At 52.7% G+C, this 15994-nt stretch overlaps 1 protein-coding gene across 1 annotated transcript; it reads right to left on the bottom strand.

Annotated features, from left to right (window-relative positions):
• Window positions 1–10477: 10477 nt before the first annotated feature.
• On the bottom strand, window positions 10478–14996 carry LOC125917217 (insulin-like growth factor-binding protein 4; the record flags this gene model as incomplete). The annotated part of the gene is made up of 3 exons (XM_049623467.1): window positions 10478–11722; window positions 13754–13888; window positions 14637–14996. Coding segments are annotated over 3 exons (630 nt in total), but the record flags the coding sequence as incomplete, so codon positions are not given.
• Between the last annotated feature and the right edge of the window lie 998 nt (window positions 14997–15994).

The following is a 15994-nucleotide window of genomic DNA, read 5'->3' on the forward strand; positions in this document are numbered from 1 at the left end:
CTGAGTTATATGACCCAGTGGCAGGAGCTGCCCTGAAGGGCCTGTGAAGAGACTCTCCCAATGGCTTTGAACTGCCATTGAGGGGCCCTGCCTCCCCTCTCACTACCAAACTTCAATTCCAGCCTCCTGCCCCAGCAGCCCCCCTCGATCTGGCCGTGGGCTGAGTCCACTGAAGGTAATTTACCTTCTCTGCCGCATTTACCATAAAACTCATCTTTCCTCCAGGAAGATTTAACAAAAAATTTGACTTAGACTTTTGCCGATGGGGAGAGCAGCCAGCCCAGAAAGGGTAGGAGGGTTGGTGGGCAGAGGGGAGGAAGGACAGCCACAAAGCCAGGAGTCAGGAGAGGAGGGGTCTTCACATCTCAAGAGTTCTCTGTCCAGGAGGCCCCAGGCCTTGCAGCCCTAGGTCTGAAGCCTCCCTCACCAGTACCTTCCAGTGTCATTCCTCCCAACTTTCCATCCTTCCATGTCCTGCTGTCTATACACATATACCACCTGTCCACCCCTCCCTCAATCTCCATCCCCACGTTCTCCCTTTTCGTTCTCACTTCATTCTTTCTTGACCCACCTGCTCTCAAACCTGTCCTCTCCCTCTTTACAGGAAAACCTTCCTCTCTCCAACTCTTGTCCCATTTATTTTTTTTTTACTGTTTATTTATTTATTTAGAGGGGGGAGGGGCAGAGAGGGAGGGAGAGCGAGACTCCCAAGCAGGTTCTGCATTGTCAGCACAGAGCCAGACGTGGGGCTCGATCTCAGCCTTGAGATCATGACCTGGGCTGAAATTAAGAGTTGGAGGTTTAACCAACTGAGCCACCAGGGTGCCCTCACTCTTGTCCCATTTAATTTCCTCACCCCATTGTCCCAGATGGCTGGACTCAGAGCAAAGCCCAGCTAGAGTTGATGGGAAGGGAGAGGGACAGCCACCTGCACCGTCAACCATTTTTCAAGCCTCAGATTCCCACCCTCTCCAAAGCCTGCCTCCTCTCTGGCTACAGAGTGACCTCCCCAGAAACCTGAAGCACCCTCCCGCCCTGCCACCTCATCTGTCTGCTCACCTACACTCATCTGTCTGCTCACCTCTTCTCTTTCATCCTCAGCCTCCTGTCCTTAACTCTGGAGCCATCCAACAGGCTGAGGGCTTGGACCCAGGGCAGGGCTAGGAGGCAAAGGGCTCCCGACCCAGAGATCTGTGCCTTGCTTCATGCAACAAGGGTTTTCTGGCTGGAGGCTTTGTTTGTGTGAGCTAGACACACAGATCAGCGTTAACAGTGTTCTAACAGAGGTTCGTAAGTGCCATGCAGGGCTGGCAGGAAGTTTAGAAACAGGGAAGGTAAACCTTATCCATTTGGAGGGAATGAGGGCAATGTTGCCAAGGAGGTAACATTCAGGTTGGGTCTTCAAGGGTAAATAGGAGTTTAGCATGCAAAGCAGGGGAGAGAAACCAACTTTTATTGGGGGGCTCTTATGTGCTAAGTACAATGTGAGTCACAATGTGTATGTTCAATCTCATTTTGCTGAGATTCAGAGGGTTAACTTGGCCATATTCAAGGGCAGTGGCAAGAAATAAGATTCTAAATTTGTGCCCGTTCTACTGCCTCAGCATTCTCAGACAAGCAGATGGATGAATCTACATGTGGAACACACAGGTATGAGACGATACCATATTCACCGTTGCTGAAGTATATGGTACTCAAGGGAGTAAGTGTAAGGGGAAGCAGAATCGGCAGCCAGATTATCAAGAGCCTTGGGTGCTAGGCTGAGAATGTCTAGGGCATGAATACTTATTAAATGAATGAATGAGTCAATGAATGACTGAATGAGGCTGGACTCAAGACCACTGTATGCAGTTGTACAGGTCGTACAATGTACAATCATGCACGGCAACCTGCTTGAACTTCATCTGATGGGCGCTAGGGAGACATCAGAGGCTCTTCAGCCAAGGAGTAAGTGACCAGATTTGTGCTTTAGAAATATGGCTTGGGGGTGTGGGAGGGCAGGAGACTGGATCTGAGGGCTGGGCTGGGGAGAGGTGTGATCAGAAGAGGAAGCCGTGAGAATTTGGACTTTAGGCCAGGAAAGAGATAAGAGCCTAAGGAGACAGGCTGGGGCAGGAACCTACTTGATTTAGCCCTGAGTCCTTGGTTCCTCTGACATGGAAGGGCCACATGCGAAAGAGCAGGACCAAGGCATCCCAATCCCACTGGTGTGGGTCTCTTCAGACAGCCATAACATGATACTGGGTGGCCTAAACAACAGACACTTACTCTGTCACTGTTCTGGAACCCGAAGTACCAGCATGGTTGGATTCTGGTGAGAGCTCTCTCCCTGGCTTGCAGACAGCCACCTTCTCGTCGTTTGCGCGCATGGCCTTTCTGCAGTGTGTGCTTCTAGAGAGAGAGCTCTCTTCTTTTTTTTAAGTTTATTTATATATTTTGAGAGAGAGAGAGAGAGAGAGAGAGAGAGAGAGAATCCCAAGCAGGCTCCATGCTGTCAGCACAGAGCCTGACTCAGGGCTCAATCCCACGCATCATGAGATCATGGCCTGAGCTGAAATCAAGAGTCGGATGCTTAACTGACTGAGCCACCCTAGGCATCCCTCTCTTCTCTTCTTAATAAGGCTACCAAGTCTATCAGATGGAGACCCCATTCTTCCGATCTCAGTTAACCTTAATTAGCTCCTAAACATACTATCTCCAGATACAATCACACTGGGGTTAGGGCTTGTGAATTTGGAGGGACACAATTCAATCTTCCCCCAGCTGAGCTCCCCACTCCCACAGTCCCCCTGTGCCCGCCTGGCTGGGGCTCTCTTCTTCCTGACCCTCGCCCTTAGAGGTAGCGGGGCTTACTCGGTAAGTCTCTGCTTCCTAGAAGGTATCTCAGCCTTTACTCCCTGCAATCGAGTCTTAGCAAGGTAGTCAAGTGGAGCTTGACTGGCAGCAGGACTGGGGGCCAGGGAAGGCAAGCCAGGAGGAGGGAACCAGAGAACAAGAGGGGAAGGAGAAGGGAGAATGCCATTCAATTTATCATTCACTCATTCACCAAACGTGTGCTGAGCTCTCGTGTGAGCGGTGCAGGATTAGGCACACCGGGGTTGGGCAGGGAATGGAGAAGAGGTCTGTATGTGCCCCGGGAAAGATGTTCTCTCCTCTACAACATGAGATGTGATGCCGCATTAACACTGAGATGGGACATATCTTTGCCTAGTTCACCGCCCCCCCACACACACTTCCCTCTTCTGCATCAAGAATTAGAAGCCCGGGTGGTCAGGCAGAGCTGAGTGGCAGGTCCCCACTGCCACTGACAAGCTTCATGGTTTAGGACAAGTCACTTCTCTGGGCACTATAATACCCACCGCACAAAATTAAGGTTGTGGGAAGCCTAAAGAGACACTGAACGTGAATGTACAAACGTGCATTATTGAGAAGGATGGCACTCGTATCAATCTGTCATTGAGCATTCAATATATTCCAAGTACCATGCCACTGGAGCAGGAGCTCCATGAGGAAAGCTGAACTCCCAGCACCTAAAACAGTGCCTGGCACACATCATGCCTGTAGCATTTGCTAGAAGCTTTGCCATATGTGGGCTCATTGAATCTTGACGACACCACTGCATAAGTACCATTACTTAACCTTGTTTGATACATATAGAATTGTGGATTAGGAGATTAAGTCAGTTTCCCAGGGTGCAACCATAATAAATAGCGGAGCGAGATTTGAACCCAAGCAATCTGGACCCAAACCCACGGTGACGATGATAATAATGATGACATTTGGAGCTTATTGAACCCGAGGTCATTAAGTCCAATCCCCTGCCTCTACATACATTCACCAGGACAGGGTTGTCTGCCCCTCTTCCTAGTGTCTCTGCCAAACCCCTCCTCTTCCATCAGGGATTAGGTCCCTAGCCCCAGGCCACTCCGGATGTTGACAAAGTCGCCCCTCCCTCTTTCTGCCTGGAAAGTGGCACATCTCCCCCTATAACCTCCCACCCAGAATCCCAAAATCTTCCCTCAGGACCTCCTTCCTTCTTCCCCAACTATAGCCTTACTTAGCTTCCCCTTTCTGGTATCTGAAGAGTCCTTTCTTATGGAAAAAAGGTAGATGCCCAAATACCCCCCTGGACTCCCCAGGAGATGGTACAAATAGAACATTGCCCTGAGTTCTAATCCACTGCTGCCACCAGCTCATTTATGCCTTCAGACAAGCAAGTCACAGACCCCACTAGGCCTCCGTTTCCCCCACTGTGTAATGGGTGAACTAGAGAAGACCCTAAAGGCTGCTCTCAGCCCTGGTCTTCTTGATAGTGACCCTTCTCAGCCACCAGGCTAGAGCCACCCTCTCTCCCCCCATACACACTCCTCTCCAGCTGAGATATTCCCCGGGGCTCTCCCCAGAGCTTCCTGTGTGGTCTCCCCCACCTTATCTCCCAGCCTGGAACTTTGGGATCTGCCTGGGGGCAGCCTCTGCTCTCCCCCCACTCCAGACCTGCCCTCTGCTTTGGATTGTGCTGACCCTCCCTTCCTCTGCCAGGGCGCAGAGTCCTCTGCAAGGCTACCGTCTGCAGACAGCGTAAACGGAGGCTGGCCCTCCGTTCCCCAGCCTGTGGGCCTGCTCCCCTCATTAGAGCCCCAAGAACATCCCCATGCAGGGGTTTACAAAAACCCTTTGCATTTTAAAGGCAACCTTCCCCACCACTGTCCCCAAAAAAGAAAACTTTTCAAAACTTTTCAAGTCTCAGTTTACATTTCAATATAAACCCCTCTGGGCCTACTGCCTGGGATCTAGGACTCACTGCCCCCTAAATTCAAAATCTCTTTGGGGGAGGGTTTTTGTCTTTACCACAGCCTCTCCCTCATTGCATGGGGCGGGACCTGCCCAGGGCTTTCGGAGGTGGGGGTGGTCAGAGTTCCGGGATGGCCTGGCCTGACCCCTCACAGGGCCAGCGATCAGGCCAGGGTCACTGAGCAGTCACATGTCACTTTGAATGGGAAGCCTTGAACTGAGGCTGAGAAACGAAGTTGGGCAACAGCTCAGCCAAAGGCAACTGGACTTTTTTTTTTTCTTATGTTTTTTGGGGGAAAAAACCACTATTGTCCGACTAACCTTCCATGATGCTGGAAAATTCAATTTATTTCCTGAGCAGTCTGGTCCAATTTCCCCTGGGTAAGGACAAGACTGGGCTTCCCTCCCTGCTGTTCCAATTTAGAATCTCCGGCTCTGCTCAGGGACCAGGACCCAGGAGCCAGGCCGGGCCCCTGAGCCCTGGCCCTGGCAGCACCCACCCCCCCAACATGATCCTTCCCCAGGGAGCCTCCATTCCAGCCCCTGCATGTAAGGACGCTTTTTCTGCAGTTTCAGGGTCCCAGTTTCCATTGCCATTCTCGCTTTCTCAGCAACCTGGCTTTGCCGGGCAGCTGTGTTGGCCTGTCTCAGACCCACGCCAGCAATCTATGTGTGCCCCTCTGGGTCCCCCAGCTTCCTGCCTCTGTCTCTAGACTCTTCGGGGCAAGCCGATAGAGGTACAGCTGTAAAGCATTTGTGCTGGCCGCCAGGCTGGCGGGGGAGCCATCTGCGGCCCGGTCGCTGCCAGGCCTGCAATGACGGGAACCCTGGGCCCCAGCCCTTCCACCCCAACCCCCAACACAGGAACCTCTCTGTCTACCAAGGCCTAGGAGGCCAAGGGGAAGGGGAATGACCTTGAGGCCACTGCAGGAGACAGGGTACAGACATAATCAGCCCCTACTTGACAGCCTACAGCTGAACTTCACTGCAGAGGTGGGGGAGGGGGTGCCGCTCCCAGAGGAGGCTGTCGGATGATGGGGAGGGGGCTTGCTGTCCACCCAAGCCTCAGTGAGAGACTTGTCCTCAGCCGGCCAGCGTCCCACTGCCACCCTTCCTGAGCTAATAGAAAAGTTCACAGGCCACTAGTGGGTAGAGTAGGGAAAAGGGAAAGGCCTCTCTCTCCTAGCCCCAGCAAAGAGAAGCCCCCACATCCCCACCTTCCCTTAGTCTATACCCAACTCCTGTTTTGGGAGGGGGGGCGGGGTGCATTGAGAGAATGGACTTCTAAGATGCCTCCGGCCTGCAGTAGACCCATCTGGTTTCAATCAGGAGAGCAGGGTCCCAGATCATAGAGGCACATGGGGGAGGGAGGCTGTGCACACATTCCACCCCCCAGCCCCTCTCCAGAGTGCAGCCCCTTTCCCATGTGATCTCCTTTCACCTCCCAGGTGGGCCTCACACAGTCACTGGAAGACTAGGTGAGGCAGGGGAAATTTAGGGGGCAGTAGTACAGACCCCAGACCTCTGTCCATGTTAGAAGAGCAGACCACAGAGGAGAGAGAGAAACCTAAGGAAAGAGGGGCCTGGAAGGAGAAGAAAGGGCTGCAAACAGAAGAGAGTCAGAGCAAGCGAAGGTCCTAGAAACCACCAGGTCCTAACTGGATCTTATCACAAATGGGGAAGCAGAGGTCCTGAGAAGGAAGTCTAATAGGTCCACCTACTGGACTCAGCCCCAAGCCCTGTTCAAGCATCCCACCCACCCGTCTTAACAGGAATCGCCAACCCCTTCAACAGATGAGCAAACTATGGCTCATAGGAGAAGAAAGTCCCACCTGCCCAACCTCACCCAGGTGGTAAGCAACCGGAGCCACCATTTTGGCTTCCCTGCCATCTCTAGACTTGGATCAGGTGGGAGCCCAGTCCTGGAAATCTACCCTCCCCAACTAGGGCCTGCTCTGGTTCTGGAACCCTCACCTGCTCAGTCCCAACTCCTGTCTCCAGGTTCAGGGCGAAAGGATACAAAGCCTGAAAAAAGCAGCCTTCCTGGGCATGGCTTGTTGCCAAGGTTCTAATCCTGGTTCCAGAGGACTTTGGCACTCGGGTCTCAACTTCCCCATCAATAAAATGGAGGAGTGTTGTCTAAAACTGGGTTGGACAGTGATTCTGAGATTCCCCAAACCTCCATTTCTATCATCCTAAACAAACCTAGAGGCTTCCCTTGGCTTGGGTGGTCTTTAGGAAGAGGGTTGATCCCAATTTCAGAATTTAGAGCTGGCAAGAGAGCCAGGCTTTAAAGAGAACGAGGGGACCCAGCCAGCCATGGAAGCCGCTAATCTCCATCTCTCCCTGGGGGACTTCACTGCCGCCTCCACTGAAAGCAATTTGTCATGCCCTGAATTAAGTGATTCCAACAAGGGTTTAATTTCAGTTTAATGGCTCTGTTTTTATGTGTAATTAAATACCGTTGCATGGCGAAAATATGTTGTTTGCACTTTAGAGACTGTGTAAGGGCCCGGGAAGCCAATCCCACTGGGTTTCTACTCCCAGGCTCCACCAACCCCTCCCCTAGTCTGGCTGGAAATGTCCGGGTCCTAGGGAAGGGGGTGGGGGACCTGGGGAAAAGAGGAGGGCGGTGAGGGGAGAAGTGGGCTTGGTGGCGCCTGCTCACTCAGTAGAGAATGTTTCTAATTATCCTCTGCACCCCCACTTCTACTCCCTGACCCTGCCTCTCCCCAGCCCCTGGGGCCTCAGACATAGAGGGGACAGATCACTCTGACAGTGAGGATCTAATTAGACCCTTGGCTGGCTGAAGTGGTGTCTGTTCCCCCGTGGGTGTGTTCAAAGTCCTGCCCCACTGTCTCTCCTCCACTTATTGTTCCCATTAACTCCCTCCTCCCCCCTGAATATGCCTCCTCCCCCATTGACCCTCTCCCCTGACTCACAAACCCCCCCTCCTCCCCTCTTCCCTCTGACAACCCCACAACCCAACCCACAACTGACCCAGCATCCCAGCTGTCGGCCTGCCTCCGAGCTCCATCCAACCACATCATCTTGCCTTCTCCTTCTAGGTCAGAGGTGACATTGCCATAGGAGTCTGGAATGCAGGGGGAGTTTCTCTGGCTGGGAATGTTTAGGGTCATTTACCCCACAGCCATATTCCCCCTCCCCAGGAAGGGGGGCCAAGCAGGCACCCCAAGTCCTGCATGCCTCATGACATTCCTGGAGCAGCTTGGTATAGCCCAGTCTGGCCCAGAGGGCAGAGGGGTTGGGACAAGCGGCCTTTTCCTGGAAGGAGTTTGCAGTGGCCGGAACCCAGGGGCCTTCGTAGGAGGAGGGGCCAGGAAGCTTGGCCAACTCTCCAGAGATGCCCCTGCCTGAATCCAATACTGGAGTCTGTCCAAGTCTCCCCTTTTTTCTCCCTACTCCCACCCTGCTTGCTTGCCAGCAGAAAACCCAGCCCCCAACCCTCAGCAACAGCAGGGCTTGATCTCCACTAATGAGCTGGGAAATGGAAACCAAATGCCTGATGTATGTAGATGGGCACCAATGTGCTAAGGGATCCTGATGGGGTGCCTCCCACCCACCCCCACCCCCGCTCCAAGCCTCAGTGGAGGGGCATAACACTTCTTGGGGAGGAGAGGGGAGCACTCAAGGACCTCAGTTTTAAGTTTATCTGGGTAAGTGCCACCAGGACATGAGAGTTTAGTCCTTGCCACCTCCTCCCTTCCACTTCTGCCAGAGATGCCGATGCCCTGTGACTATTAGAGTGACCATTAAAGGGTATTTGGAGGTCATGGCTGGGGCGGTGATGGGGGGGTGGGGGTGGCGTTAGGTGCAAATGAGACCAGCAATTCCTCTCTGGAGCCTGATTCTCCCTGCTGTGACACTCCTCAGGGCAGTTTACTTCCTCTAGCCTGGCAGTGGTAGAGGGTGTCCACCGTGACACAGAGCTGCTTTTATTTCCTTCTTTTTGGACACCTAGGACCTGCTTCTGGGATCGCGGAGGCAAGCGCCAGGGGTGGGTGGGGGGCAGTGTTTCTGTGGGATGTTGAATTCCCTCTCTCAAGGTGCACATCCGCTATTCTTTGGTGCTAGAGCTCCCCACACATCCTGCAGTGGGGACGCCTAATGAGCGAAGGCCACTCATTCACAGCCAGGAGGGAAGTAGCAACACACTCTGTGAATTTCTCTAGTCCCTCCCTCCTCACATCACACACATTCACACTCAGATTCACAACCCACGCAGACATGCCTCTCAAATTAGCGTGTCCTCTTCACACGCCCGGATCAGGTATACATGCCCTGTAAAAGCCCATACACTCACGTCTCGCTTTGTACATTCAAAGGCATCGCTTTGCTATATTCACACGCATGTGTGTACTCACGCATGCACACACACACACACACACACACACACACACATATACCACAAATATCACAGAGGCATACCCCAGGCCATATATGCAGCTACTTCCCAAGCAGATCCAGCTTTCTTTGGAAGCCCAGGAAAGGAAAAGGATCTCTTAGTGCCCACTGCCAAGGTACAGCACTGAGAGGAGGGGGCTGGAGAAAAAAGGGGAATTTACAAAGATGCTTTAGGGAAAGAGATACTATCCCTACATTTATTTGGTTTAAGGACCTAGAACTTAAGGGTCTACGTGTCAGTGAAAGCTGATATGCTACTCCAACATGCCTTGGCTTCAGCCCAAGAAGTACTGGATTCCATGAAGGGTGGTCAGGGAACCAAGGTCACTTTGTTATCTCCTACTGCTGGCAGTGTCCTGTGGTGCCTCAGGGAGACCAGATGGCTGCGGAATGCTGCCACTGGGGCAGAGCTAAGGGGAGGAGGATTGCAGCCCCAGTTTCAAGATACAGATAGTACAGGGGCCACCTCATCAGGGGCCAATGAAATCGAAAGGCTTGGGCGTGCCTCTGGAACTGGGGAGGGGCTAGGAACCCAGAAGACAACCCATCAGGAGGGGGCTCCCCCAGAGTGCCGCATACTTGGTGCACAGGGCCTTCACCCTGCCCATGACCTCCCGAGAAGGGGCCCCCACCCAGATCAGTGTCACACACACAGAACACAGAGATGGAGAAGAGGGACATTGGGACACAACCAGAAATCCAGTCATACCACATGGGCACAAAATCTGGGTCTGGCACCAAGAGCCCACAGCCTGGTGAGCTCAGGACAGCAAGATCAAAGATGGCCCCACTCCCAACCTTGCAGAATCAAATCTCAACACAACCACCCCATTAAGGAATCTAGGCAGTCAGAGCTGTGGAATGCGTTGGAGAGTCTACCCCCTCTCCCCAACTTCAGGGAAATGTCTCCTTCACTAAATTAATACATCAAATCCAGATGCAAATCCAGTCTGCCTGATGCCCTAGGAAATAGCCCAGCTTCACACACCAGATGATCCCAGAAACAGCTCTGGTCCAACAGGGCTGCCTCTGCTTGTCTTCCTTCAGAAGCCATTTTTTGCTCACCGGAGTCTGAACACAGACAGCATGACTCTAGGGAAGCCCCCTGGGAAGAGGCTGCAGGGAAGAAGATGAGCTGGTCGATTCTTTGCAGTTGTTTTACCATGTAGGACAGGTCTGGGGACTACATGATGACCCCGCCTTCCCACCCCTGGCGCACCCCTGTCTCTGATTATAAATAAATCAACCAAACACAATTGCCTAGTTTTTTTGTTGTTGTTTTGTTCTGTTTTGTTAAAAAAAAAAAAAAAAGACAAGACATCATGATCAACTGGTAGGTCCCTAAGTCTCCTTCCATCCAGTCAAGCCAGAAATGCCTGGAGGGTAGGGAGGTATAGGGAAGGAGGCAAGGCCACAGGCAGGGAGCCACTAGAAGGACAGAGTCATCTTGATGACTCTGTGGCTGTGACGAAAACAGGGGAGGAAGCAGGACACCGGGCAAGTCCTTCACCCCCGAGCATGTGTGTCTCTTCTCCATCAGGCACATGCAGTTCGATTGTACATTCTTTCCTCCCACCCTGACTGTTCAGAGATGGGGCCCACCTCCCCAGCCCTCTGTCCCACATGCCTTCTTCTGACCCTCTTCCCTCCCCCAAAGCAGGGTCTGGGCTGCCAGGCCACCAAGTAAACAGCACACCAGACCCAAAGTTGGGCTTGTCTCTATAGGTCCTTCCCCCTGGAGGGAACTAAGGAAGAGAGGAAGGGCACCCTGGCAGGCTTGATCTTTGGGAGTGGGTCTGGGACTCCTCACCACTGAATCATCTGCCACCCACACCTTCCTTACAGCCTCCACCCTCTGACTAGATTGAGGGGAGGGACAATGGTACAAGGAACGATGGTCAAAGTACATGTCTACCTCCCTCCTCTGATTCCGGACATGAGACTCCTCTTCCCCCACAAGCTTATGCTCAGCTTAGAGGAAGTAGCCTCACATCCCCAAATCAGAGAAAGTCAGAATAAGAGCCCCCAGGGCTAAAAACTAGAGCTGGCCTGTAGTATGTTGTCAATAAATGTTTTTAGATGAGTGGCTGGATGAATGAATGAATGAATGAATGAGTCCAGGATCAATTTGGAAACACAAGGGCTCCTTATTGCCACTCTCAGACCTCTCAGGCTATCTAAGCCCAGAGAGGACACCCCTAGGCTTTGGCTCACCCCAAGGGCACACCCATACACACACACATACATACACAAAGGGAAATTTCTGGGCCAGAGACAGAGCCAGGACTCAGACCCAGGCTCCAGGTCAGCTCTGCAGCCTCTAGGGGATGGGGTGACAGGGAGCACAGAGCCCCCTGCCTCCTGGCAGGGCTCACTCGCGGAAGCTGTCAGCCAACTGGTGGCAGTCCAGCTCCCCTTTTGGTTCCAGGCCCCCTGGAAGTTTCACTCCTGTCTTCCGGTCCACACACCAGCACTTGCCGCGCTGCCCATCTAAGGCCGGGTGACACTGTCAAGACAAGGGTGGGAGAAGTCAGTTCCCAGGCAGCCTACCCCAACCCCAGCCCAGCCCTCAAGTCAGACAGTTGATCCAAGATGGCCTGTAACGGCAGAGGCTCTTTCATAATCGTGGACCCTCTGAGCCCACGGCATAAAGAGATCTTGGCCAAGAAGGAAAGGTCAAGTAGAGAGAACTTGCCCAGGAAGTGAAGGTTGTCTCAGAGGTCAGCACTGGTCTAGAGATAAAGGGTCAAGTGTCAGAACTTTCAGTGGGATAAAAATTGGGGGAAGAAAACACATAGAACTGAATTAACACAAAGAATGAACTCTAATGTAAACTATGGACTTTAGTTAATAAATGTATCAACACTAGGGACTCCTGGGTGGCTCAGTCAGTTGAGCGTCCAACTTTTGATTTCAGCTTAGGTCATGATCTCATGGTTGTGAGTTCGAGCCCCGCATCAAGCCCGCCTCTCAGAGTCTGCTTGGGATTCTCTCTCTCTCTCTCTCTCTGCCCCTCCCCCCTCTCAAAACAAATAAATAAATTTAAAAATAATAATAATAATAATGGGGGCATCTGGGTGGCTCAGTCAGTTAAGCATCCAACTCTTGATTTCGACTCAGGTCATTATCTCACTGTTCATGGGATCCAGCCCAGAGTCAGACTCCATGCTGTCAGCGCAGAGCTTGGGATTCTCTGCCTTCCCCCACTCGCACACACACTCTCTCTCAAAATAAATAAGTGTTAAAATAATAATAATAATAACAATAATAATAATGTGTCAATATTAGCTCCTTAATCTGTGATAACATATATACCACACTAATACAAGATGTTAACAGGGAAAACTGGCGGGGGGGGGGGGGGGTAGATGAGAACACTGTAGTTCTGTAGTCTGTAGTCTGTAGTCTGTAGTATGTTGTCTATGCTCTAGACAAATGCTCGATTTTTCTATAAGCCTAAAAGTGCTCTAGAAAATAAAGTCTATTCATTTTTTTTAATTAGGGAAAACAGTTTTTAAAAATTGGGACAAGGATAAAGTTTATATTGGGATAAAGCTTGCAGACAGGTTTGGCACTGGTTTCTGGAGCCCTTTCTGGTCGTCCACTCATTGCACACCACCCCATACCCTCCTCATGCCAGCCTCGGATTTGCAGACCTGGAGGCAGCCCTTCTCCTCCTGTCTAGGCCTCAAAGTGGCAGCCCATTTTGCGGATTTGTCTATAAAGCACAGAGTGGGAGAATGCATGTGTTTGTGCCCACAAAGAGCTGAAGAAGACCCCAGCCAGGATTCCCCAGGCTACACCCAGCACAAGGCACCCCGCTGCTCTGCCCAGATATGCCACCCTCCCAAGTAAGCCCACTTCTCATGGGTCAGAGATGGGGCTGAGGCAGGCCAACCTTGCTGAACATCCTAGTCTCCTGAGGGCTTATCAGAGGAACCCGTGTTCCAAGGGCATGAGGGAATATGGAGGTTTCTGCATTCGTGTTTTCTCTCCTGTCCCCCTTCTTCCTCTGTTTCCACCCAAAGCTCCTGCCCCAGCTGTCAGATCTGGCTATACCCCAGGTGGTTTCGTTACTCAGCCTGGGGGAAGGGGCAGGCTGATTTTCCTCCTTAGCCCTTCCTGACCGAGCCCCTCCATTCCAAGATGAAACCTAAGACATTCTATGACAAAGGAGAACTACTCATAGGATGGAGCAGGGGGAATGAGAGTGTGTTGGGAGGTAGACATTGACAGGAGTGCTAAATGGTGAATCCGGAGGTGACGGAAATAGCCCTGGATGGGGAAGCAGGATAGCTGGTCTGCCATTAACTCACTCTGAGACTTCGGGCCTCAGTTTCCTCACTTCCAAAATGAGTGTGGTGGGCAAAATAAGCTGAGGCTCAGGAGGCTGAGGGAGGGCCCAGGGGGTTAGGTTTGGGTTGGGAGGTCTTCCCCTCCCTGAGATCTCCATCCTGGACCAGGATCTCCTGTGGAGAGACCAGGAATGCCCCCAGGAACTCAGGTCAGGACCGAGCCAGCAGTGATGAAGACCCACCTGCTTGGGGTGGAAGTTGCCATTTCGGTCGCAGTTGGGGATGGGGATGATGTAGAGGTCTTCATGGGTGCGGCTCTGTGAGGCGGCCAGCCGCTCCAGGGCCCGGTGCAGCTCACTCTGGCAGGAGCCTTGGGGCTGGAGGAAGGGAGGATGGAACAGCTTAGCAGAAAGGAGAGAGGCAGGAAGACCAAGGCTGGAGGTCAGCTCACAACTGAAGGACCTGAAAGGAGGCTCAAGGCCCAGAGACTGGGCAGGGCCCAATGGGTTCAGGGGACACCGGTGGGCAGGGCAGAAGGACACTGAAGAGTGAGCCAAAGAGCTTCCAAAAAGGAGGACTGTGAATGGAAAGGACTTTGTGGGGAAAGAGGTTGTGGAACCCTATGGAGATGGTTGGGAAGGGAATGATTTCTAAGCAGGAGGGATAGTTGACATCATATCATTAATGACTTGTAAGACCTAGGCAAGGATCCACTGGGAACCCCCCATCAGGAAGGACAGTAACCAGACCCTAGAGCAAGGTCGGCAGGCCCCCTGCTGTGGCCAGCGTTAGCCCTTGAGTTACTGAAAAGGTCTGGGTGGCAAGTCCAAGAGAAGGGCTAAGAAACACCAGGAGGCTTGGGGCAACCGCTATTTACAAACCAGTACAAAAGTATTTCAGTACTTAAAAATTACTTCAACTGCATCAACGTATACAACTGATGACCAGGAAAGGAATTTCAAGGAATGAAATGAGGATTTGGTCCTGATGACGCATACTAGGTGCATCTTGCACACAGTAGGCATCCAAAGAATGTTTCTGAATGACATAGTCCAGATCCAGTGGTGGTGGTGGTGGCGTGTGTGTGCCTGTGCACACGCGCATTTGTAGGGCTGAGGTCCTCACCACGGGCCGAGCTTCCTCCCGGGGCACCCCGATGACCTTCATCTTGCCCCCGCTGGTGCTGCGGTCTCGAATTTTGGCTAAGTGCTTCTGCAGGCACCTGCGGTCATGCGCACTGCAGGGACTGAAGCTGTTGTTCGGGTGGTCACCCTCATCCTTGTCTGCAGTCAGGCCGAGATGGAGAGAGGTCAGCACAGGGAAAGGACAGGGCAGAACACCAACCCAGCCTCCCACCTGCTTTCTTCTAGGGGATTCTCCAGCCTGGCTCTGAGAAAGGGTGGGGGACCCTGGGCTGGGGGGGGTGGTGAAAACAACACCCCTGTCTCCTCCCTGCTCTCCTGGATTCCTGAGGAGAAAATCTTCTTAACATCCTTGACTTGTCCCTCACCCCACCCAGTCCAGCCCTCAGATGAGTCACCAGCTGCAGCTGCGCAGACAGCAGGAGGGTCCCCTGGGCCCTGCAGGGAGGTCTAAGGCAGGCAGGGGCCTCCCCCCTGGATCTCGTACCCCCCTCCATTCAGCTCCTCCTACCATCCCCCTCTCCGTCTGCTCTCTCTTCCTGTCTCCTTTCCTGGTCTTTTCAGCATCTGGCTGAGCCAGCCAGGGGATCCCCAGATCTGTTGGCACTGCTGCCCCTCTTCCAAATGGCCAAACTCAGAGTTTCCATGAGTGATGAGAAATCTGGCCCAAAGGGCTCTCCCCATTGGCTAGACAGGGAAGAAGAAGCGGGAGTGGGTGTGTCCGCCTGCCTGCATGAGAAAGTGTGCACCCACACGCATGTGTGTGCAACACACTGTGTGGCCGCAGGACCCAAAACATCCTCACACATCACTTCAGTCCCCCACCTCGACATCTCCCATCCTTGGACTTTAGACCCCACCGAAAGTCCACAACTATGGCCCAGAGGCAGGGCACTGGGGAATCTGGATATAGGAGGTGGTGAGGCTGGACCCACACACTCTCCCTGGGATCTCCTGAAGACTCTACCTGAACTCAAGAATAACCCGAGCCAGAAGTCCCAGAACTGTAACCACCACTCCACCCTGCAGGCAGCCAAAACTGGAATACAGGCCTGAACTGGAGAAAGAGGTTGCAAGACCTCTCTGCAGCTCAGAGCCACCTCTGAAACGCTTGGGCTTGGCAGCTCACTGCCGGCCTGAGTGCAAAGCCCCTGCCAGCATTCCAGATGTTGGCAGCCAGACAGAAGGTTACATCTGGTTTGCGTCAGGATTTTTTTTTTCCTGAGGAGTTAGCAGGTTCCTCCACGCATGGCAGCAGTCCCAGAGCTGCCTCTGGGTCAAATGGTATTTTTCTGCCTAGCCAAAGTTAGTTGGGGGGTTAGTTCTCTTTTTGTTCTCCTA

This window comes from Panthera uncia, unplaced genomic scaffold (genome assembly GCF_023721935.1).
Source record: "Panthera uncia isolate 11264 unplaced genomic scaffold, Puncia_PCG_1.0 HiC_scaffold_1591, whole genome shotgun sequence".
Lineage (NCBI taxonomy): Eukaryota > Metazoa > Chordata > Mammalia > Carnivora > Felidae > Panthera > Panthera uncia.